The sequence below is a fragment of the Myotis brandtii genome, unplaced genomic scaffold (assembly GCF_000412655.1).
Source record: "Myotis brandtii unplaced genomic scaffold, ASM41265v1 scaffold1852, whole genome shotgun sequence".
Classification (NCBI taxonomy): domain Eukaryota; kingdom Metazoa; phylum Chordata; class Mammalia; order Chiroptera; family Vespertilionidae; genus Myotis; species Myotis brandtii.
The window spans coordinates 42,271-51,022 of record NW_005356876.1 but is presented as its reverse complement, the minus strand read 5'-3'; the positions used below and the strand labels follow the sequence as shown (position 1 = coordinate 51,022).

The 8,752-nt window shown below is 42.1% G+C and overlaps 1 protein-coding gene across 1 annotated transcript in view; it reads left to right on the top strand.

The window, feature by feature from the left end:
* The window catches only part of LOC102261946 (guanylate-binding protein 1), a 41,348-nt gene that overhangs the window by 27,824 nt on the left and 4,772 nt on the right, over positions 1-8,752 (top strand). The window contains exons 3-7 of the mRNA XM_005864104.2: positions 2,666-2,874; positions 4,859-4,986; positions 5,889-5,998; positions 6,043-6,257; positions 7,433-7,675. Of these exons, the coding sequence (XP_005864166.1) occupies positions 2,685-2,874; positions 4,859-4,986; positions 5,889-5,998; positions 6,043-6,257; positions 7,433-7,675 (886 nt within the window). The 5' untranslated portion in view covers positions 2,666-2,684. The remainder of the gene's footprint in view (positions 1-2,665; positions 2,875-4,858; positions 4,987-5,888; positions 5,999-6,042; positions 6,258-7,432; positions 7,676-8,752) is intronic.

The following is an 8,752-nucleotide window of genomic DNA, read 5'->3' as shown; positions in this document are numbered from 1 at the left end:
CCCCCACCCATCCCCAGTGCACGAATTTCGTGCACCGGGCCTCTAGTTATAGATAAAGGGCAAATAGCAATATTAAAATATTTCCTCTAATTAATCCCCTTTTTTTATGTGCACTAATTTCATGCACCGGGCCACTAGTCCACATAATGAAAGCCTAAGAAACCATTACAGCAGAACAACCAGAACAACTGGTCGCTATGATGCGCTCTGACCACCAGGGGGCAGAGGTTCAATGCAGAAGCTGCCCTCTGGTGGTCGTGTGCTCCCCCAGCCAACCTCCCGCAACTTACCAACCTCCTGTTCCCCTCTCCCGGCTGGGCGGCCAACCTCCTACAGCCCCTCTGCCCCCACATCCAGCCAACCTCCCATGACCCCTCCCCCAGCCAGCCAACCTCCTGCAGTTCCCCAATCTGGCCAACTTTCCTGGCCCCTATCTGGACCGGCCAGCCCCAGTTGGCCTCAATCGGGACTGGGCCAGACTCTCTGATTGGTCCCAATTGCCTGCCAGGCTAAAGGACCCCACCCATGCATAAATTCATGCGCCAGGCCTCAGGTATTGTTATAATTATGTAGGTTGACATGTAGACCCATAGAAGGGATCCTTTTAAGGTATACAAATGTCTAACAACTATGTAGTACACTGAAACTCATATAATATTAATTGTCAACTGTATTTTTAAATTAACAATTTTTTTAAATAAACTAAAATTAAAAAATAGCTCCAATCTACCAGATCCAATTTCTTAGGGCCAACTTCTTTCTTACCCCTTACAAGTAGAATTTGGCCCCGCTACTGTACTACAAAGTTTTCTCTTTAAGAAACCTGCATTGCCGAAACCAGTTTGGCTCAGTGAATAGAGCGTCGGCCTGCAGACTCAAGGGTCCCAGGTTCGATTCCAGTCCAGGGCATGTACCTGGGTTGCGGGCCCATCTCCAGTAGGAGATGTGCAGGAGGCAGCTGATCGATGTTTCTCTCTCATCGATGTTTCTCACTCTCTATTTCTCTCCCTTCCTCTCTGTAAAAAATCAATAAAAAAATAAAAAATAAAAAAAAGAAACCTACATCGCTAAAGCCACCATTTTGTTTACCTGACCTCTCTATGCTCTCAATCGGTTTGTTCTATCTTTCTAAAAACTGCTTCTGAATTCCTTGGCTTGGCATGAACTTTACTCATCACCTGCTTCTCTGACAACCCTCCCTCTCTCTCTTTTCAGCTCTTCCTCTCCCTCTCTCTCCCCAGTTTTCTCCCCTCCTGTCTTCTTCCTGCTTCTTCTTCTCCTCAACCTAATGGAAAAACAGAACAAAACAGAAAACCTACAAGTGTATGACTGGAAATATATTTTCATTGAACAACCTAGGCTCTCCTGATCTGCCTCCTGATCCTTTAATCCATATTTCATAGTCTTTTGTTCCCTTACACCACACACATATATACACAAACATGGTTTTTGGCAACATTCAGTATTTGTAGTTGTGCACTCTTACCCCCTTTTAGTTGGAGGCTAATTTTTTGGAAGCTAATGAAGTTGAAGTATAGGGCCCCTTGCTTGCACAAGCCCATATCAAGGCTTTGGGCAGGTCTCTAGTCCTGTTTTTCATACAGTCATACATTTTTATAAAATTTGCAAATGTAAGTTGTATTGGTTCTGCTTCCAGAATAACAGTATAAACAGTTCTGTGAACCCTCACTTCTGCAAAATAAGCACAACAAGTAGAAAAACACACATTTCAAATCTGTGAAAAATGCCCTGCCTGTTTTTGCACAGCAGTTAGAGTGTCGACCCTTGGATTGAAGGGTGGATTGAATGATTGCAGTGGGGGCATGTGCAGGCGGCCCACTCCGAGTATCTGTTTCACATCGATGTTTCTCTCTCTTTGTCTCACCCCCCCCACCACCACCACCACTTTCCCTAAATATCAATGGAAAATACCCTCCAGTGAGGATTAACAACAACAAAAAAAACAACTATAAAAATTATCCAAAGAGCATACATCTAATGATGAAACATTTATTCCCAAAAGTTGGTATTCATAGTAGAATTAATTAACAAATAAATATTAAATTTCTTACACATGGCTGGATGTAAACTACTCTCTAAACCCTATTCTATTTTATATTTAATGTACAGAAAAATAAATCTTTTTATATATTTTCATTGATTTTTAGAGAGAGGGAGGGATATGGGGAGATGGTAACATCAATGAGAGAGAAACATTGATTGGCTGCCTCCTATGCAGCCAATCTCCTACTGGGGACAAGCCTGCAACCCAGGCATGTACCCTCATCTGGAATTGAGCCCTGACCTCGTGGTTCATAGGCCCTCGCTCAACCACAGAGTCACACCAACCGGGTTCTAATCTGAAAATTTTAATGAGAATCTAAAAAGAAGTTTTCTATGGTAAATTAAAAATTTTGTCCATGAAAGTGCTTAAATGTTGATGTCATTGTCATACCAATATTTTTTTAATGGACTCCTTCAATTGCATTTCTATAACTTGCTAAAAGAATACAAGTCTTCCCCTCATCCATCTCACTGTTGACACAGAACTTTTGGCCACGTTGGGGAATTGTATGACTCTACCTTCTGGATCAAAATAACCTGGTGAAAGTTCTTGATCTACTTAGAATGGAAATTCTAATCCATCCCATCTCTTTGCTTGCAGATAAGGTGACACCCTGGACATGGCCTCAGACATCCACATGCCAGGCCCGGTGTGCCTCATTGAGAACACTAACACGCAACTAGTGGTTAATCCAGAAGCTTTGAAGATCCTGTCTGCCATTACACAGCCTGTTGTGGTGGTGGCCATTGTGGGTCTCTACCGCACAGGCAAATCCTACCTGATGAACAAGCTGGCTGGGCAGCAAAAAGGTGAGGGGCACCAGCTAAGCTCTGCCAGATCCCTTCTGTCTCCCTACACTCCCAGCTTTGAGTATGGTGCTACAGGAAGAGCAAGGTAGAGATGGAGAGGAATTTTTTTTAATATATTTTAATTTTTTACAATCCTACCTGATGAACAAGCTGGCTGGGCAGCAAAAAGGTGAGGGGCACCAGCTAAGCTCTGCCAGATCCCTTCTGTCTCCCTACACTCCCAGCTTTGAGTATGGTGCTACAGGAAGAGCAAGGTAGAGATGGAGAGGAATTTTTTTTAATATATTTTATTGATTTTTTACAGAGAGGAATAGAGAGAAACATCGATGAGAGAGAAGCATCCATCAGCTGCCTCCTGCACACCACCCATTTAGGATGTGCCCGCAACCAAGGCACATGCCCCCAACCAGAATCAAACCTGGGACCATTGAGTCCGCAGGCTGACGCTCTATCCACTGAGCCAAACAAGTCAGGGCATGGGGAGGAATTTTGAAAGCGAGCTTTTAATCTACCATCATGCTCTTACCTTACTGTGGTCTCAAAGAGTCAGCTCACTGTCTCTTCCCACTTTCCTTAATTTCCCTTTTAAAAGCATAATTTATATTCTTTTCCTAGAATTCTATGTTTAATTTTTTAAAGAGTCACCATATCATTTCCCACAGCAACTCTACCATTTTCCAGGATTCTAATTTCTCCATTCTTGCCAATACCTGTTATTTTGTTGTGTGTGTGGTGGTTTTTGTTGTTGTTTGTTTGTTTTTACTGACTTCAGACAAGGAGAGAGAGAGAGAGAGAGAGAGAGAGAGAGAGAGATTGATTAATAATGTGAGAGAATCATTGATTGTCTGCCTCCTGCACACCCCACACTGGGGATCAAACTCGCCACAACCCAGGCTGGGAATTGAACCATGACCTCCTGGTTAATAGGTCAGTACTCAACCGCCAGCCACACTGGCCAGGCTGTTATTTTGATTTTTTGATAGTGATCATCCTAATGGGTGTGAAATAGTATGTCATTTTGTTTTGATTTGTATTTACTGGATAGCTAGTGCTGTCAATTATCTTGTTATGTGTTTATTGGTTATTTGCATATTTTCTTTAAGAAAATGTCTGTTCAAGTCCTTGGCTCAATTTTTAGTAGAAATTGAGTGTTTTGTATTCTGGGGTTGCATTGCAGGACTTCTTTATATATTCTGGATATCAGTCCCTTAACTGAGAAATATTTTTTCCCATTCCATAGGATTCCTATGAAACTCTGTTGATAGTATCCTTTGACCCACAAAAGTTTTAATTTTGAATCCAACTTATCTATTTTTCTTTCGTTGTTTATGCTTTTGGTGTCATATCCAAGAAATCATTCCAAATTCAATATTATGAAGCTTTCCCCTTATGTTTTCTTCTATGAATTTTATAGTTTTAGCTTTTACATGTATGTCTTTGAACTCATTTGAGTAACTTTGTAGAAGGAAAGCTTTCTATCTTGCACCATTGTGATGCCGGCTGAAGGATTTTCATATATGGCTTTTATTACGTTGAGTTAGTTTACTTCTAGTCCTAATTTGTCAATGTTTTTATAATAAAAGGTGTTGAATGATTTTATGTATTGGATATTGGAATTTCCCTGTTTCTCTGTAAAATGAATACTGATTGTAGTTGGGGTGTTTTTTTTAATGTATTTTTATTGATTTCAGAGAGGAAGGCAGAGAAAGAGAGAGTTAGAAACACCAGTAATGAGAGAGAATCATTGATTGGCTGCCTCCCGCACACCCCACACTGGGGATGGAGCCCATAACCAGGGCATGTGCCCTGTCCCGTAGTCAAACCATGACCTCCTGGTTCTTATGTCGATGCACAACCTCTGAGCCACACCAGACAAGCTACTGGCTGTGGTGTCCCCTAATCTTGATTATATTCATGTTTATCTCCATTTTAAGACACATCTGCTATGAAAACTCCACTCCCTCTCTCTCCTCTCCCCCTGAAGGCTTCTCTCTGGGCTCTACGGTTCAGTCTCACACCAAAGGCATCTGGATGTGGTGTGTGCCTCATCCTAAAAAACCAAACTACACCCTAGTTCTGCTTGACACTGAGGGGCTGGGAGATGTAGAGAAGGTAAGCATTAAATATTCAATTTGGAGACAATCCCTTCATTTCTGGGTATTGTCTACACTATTTAATACTTTTTATTTTGTTTTTTTAAATTTTATTATTATTATTTTAATTTTTATTCAAATAAGAGCTGGCAGTAAACCTTAAGTGTTTTTTTCATTTCTGTTTATGTGCTAAGAGACCAAGTTTTGCAGTCAGGGATCATGAAAATATAAGGCAGAATCTGAGAAGACCATAGTGCTCATTAGATAGAATTATAATTATTAACAAGAGGCTGTAAGCTAAGCTGGTTAACACTGATGCATAAAGGCACCACAAACAAAATCAATCATGAGTCCTATCCTGCAGAGAACTTTAGTTAAGGATTAATGTTCAGAATTTCTAAACTGAAGTTTAAATTTAAACTCTGTTATTAACACAGTGGCCTTAGCAAATATGTTCACTTCTTTTACCCTCAGCTTTCTGAACTTTAAAACCAATGCAAATGGTCTATATTTCCCTCATAGTGTTCTTTTGACTATTTAATAAGAACAGAAAGTGTTAGGTGAATAATAATGACTAGATAAAATAGCTATAAGTATTATTACTCTTACATAAGTCATTTTTGCTGCAAAAACATAGAGAAAATTAAATTACATTTAAGGATTTAGAGTGCCCACCAATCTGGACTGTTTGTTTTGCAATTATCTGTCAATGGTCATAAGAGGACGAAAAATACTAATCAGAAGACTATTCAAAGTCCAAGTCCTACTAACAACTATTTTCATTTGGATTTGTTTTCCTCTTATAAGACATTAATCTAAAAAAAGCCACTCGACTAAATGAGCATCTGTTTACTACTGCTGATCTGGAAAGTGCCATGAGAATAAAACATAATCCTGACCCAAATGTGTTCTGATTTCCAGGGTGACAACCAAAATGACTCCTGGATCTTTGCCCTGGCAATACTGCTGAGCAGCACCTTTGTGTACAATAGCATGGGGACCATAAACCAGCAGGCCATGGACCAACTGCAGTATCCTTTTTGTGGTCCAGAACAGCATCAAAATCAGAGGCGAGACTAGTATTTAAAAACCAGTATGTGACAGAGCTGACAGATAAAATAAGGGCAAAATCTTCACCTGATGCAAATGAGGTTGAGGATTCAGCTGACTTTGTGAGCTTCTTTCCAGATTTTGTGTGGACACTGAGGGATTTTCCCCTAGATTTGGAAGTAGATGGGCAACCCATCTCAGCAGACGAGTACCTGCAGAATTCACTCAAACTCAAGCAAGGTAAAGGGGACTGAGAACTGATTATTGGGAATCACAAGCCATTAGAAACCATCATCTTTTATTTTTCTACTAGTGGCCTGATGCACGAAATTCATGCACGGAGGAGTGGTGGAGGTGTGTCCCTCAGCCCAGCCTGCACCCTCTCTAATCTAGGATCTCTCAGGGGATGTCCAACTGCCGGTTTAGGCCTTATTGGATCGGGCCTAAACTGGCAGTCAGACATCCCTCTCGCAATCTGGCACTGCTGGCTTTTAACCGCTCACCTGCCTGCCTACTGATTGCCCCTAACCACTCTACATTCTGGTCTGTTCGCCCCCAACTGCACCGCCACACTGGCCTACTTGCCCCCCACTGCCCCCCTCTGCCAGCCTACTCGCCTCCAACTGCCCTTCCTTGCCAGCCTTATGGCCCCCAACTATCCTCCCCTGCCAGCCTGATGGCCCCCAACTGCCCTCCCCTGCCGGTCACATGGCCCCAAATACCCTCCTGGCCAGCCTCACGGCCCCCAGCTGCCCTCCCCTACTGGCCTAATGGCCCCCAGCTGCCCTCCCCTGATGGCCTCATGGCCCCTAGCTGCCCTTCCTGGCCGGTCTCCTGGAAGGTCTCCCAGTCTAATTAGCATATTACCCTTTTATTACTATAGATTTAATGTTTTTACATGTATAGTTTTCTACTTCTTCTCAGCTGCCTAGTTCTAAGAATTAATGCTTGTTTAATATCTAAGTTCATAGATTTTATTTTCAATTATCTTCTCCCCTCTTCTAAGAATAAGTTTCTTTTTCTTTCACTTTTCCCTGCACTGTGATCTGATTGATTTTTATCTCCCTGGTTAGGGCTTGTGATGCTGTAATTAGCCAAAGAATATGGAGTAGAATGGGCATTTATTTAAAGAAAATATATTAAAGCTTAACAATGCGCTAGGCCAGGGGTTTGCAAACTATGGCCCACAGGCAAATGATGGCCAATGCAGCCTGCCAGCTATCTTACAAATAGGTTTTACTGGATGAATACTATGTAGATTGTCCATGGCTGCTTTCATGCTGTAATAGCAGAATTGAATACTTGGAAAAGAAACCACCTGACCTGCAAAGCCTAATATATTTACCATTTGGCCATTTACAGAAAAAGTTTCCAAGCCCCTATATTAAGCAAAGCCCATTTTTATCTTTCTCCAGGTACCAGTCCCAAAGATAAAAATTTTAACCTGCCCCGACTTTGTATCCGAAAGTTCTTCCCAAAGAAGAAATGCTTTATCTTTCATCAGCCCACTGATTGGAGGAAGCTACGCCTACTGGAGACAATGCATGATGATCAGCTGGACCCCGAATTTGTGCAACAAACTGCTGACTTCTGTTCCTACATCTTTAGCAAGTCCAAAGTCAAAACTCTTTCAGGAGGCATCCAGGTCAATGGACCCCGTGAGTCCACTTCCTGATCATTACTCTCACTCTTAAGACTAAAAGAAGGTGGAATAGCATCAATCTAGTTTCAGCTTTGAAAAATGCAAATCAACTATTACTGTGGTATATTCCAGATGACACAACATTTCTAAGAGATTTTATTAATCAGGTGTTGTGGGTGAGAAAAGATAGAAAAGGACAAATAAAAAAGCTCTATTGGTTAAAATTGCCCTAATAAGCTGGACCTGTACTATCCTACATAATAAAAGCCTAGGTACATCACGCTCTTGAGTGACATCATCACAAGATGGCCACCACAAGATAGCCACCAACACGTCATCCCAAAATGGCCACCACAAGATATGTGCCACAAGATGACTGCCACAAGATAGTTGCCACAAGATGGCCGGCAGGAGAGGGTAGTGGGTGTGACCAGGACTGCAGAGGAGGGCTGTTGGGAGGGGTGTAGACCAGACCTGCAGGGGAGGGCAGTTAGGGGCAACCAGGGTGACAAGGGAGGGTAGTTGGGAGCAAGATCAAGCCAGTAGGGGAGGGCATTTGGGGGCAACCAGGCCAGTAGGAAAGTGCTGTTAGGTGTGACCAGGCCTGCAGGGGAGTGAAGTAAGGGGCAATCAGGCCAGCAAGGGAGCAGTTAAGCATCGATCAGGCCAACATGGGAGAGGTTATGGGGCAATCAGGCTGGCAGGCAAGCAGGCAAGCAGTTAGGAGCCAGCAGTTCTGGATTGTAAGAAGGAAATCCAACTGCTGGTTTAGTCCCTACCCCACAATTTTGGAGAGGGTGCAGACCGGGTTGAGGGACACCCCACCACCACCTAATGTGCACAAATTTCATGCACTAGGCTTCTAGTCCCATATAATAGCTACTAGGCAAATGTAGTAGCTACATTTAACTAAAATTACATGTATATTAATTAGAATTAAAGAAAATTAATAATTCTGATTACATGGCTAGTGGCTCCAATATTGGATAGCACATATAGCACACGACCATCATCACAGAAAGTTCTTTCGGACAGTGCTCTGCTAGAATAAATTAAATGGAGGACTCCTTTTAAAATTTATTTCTAATTTTTT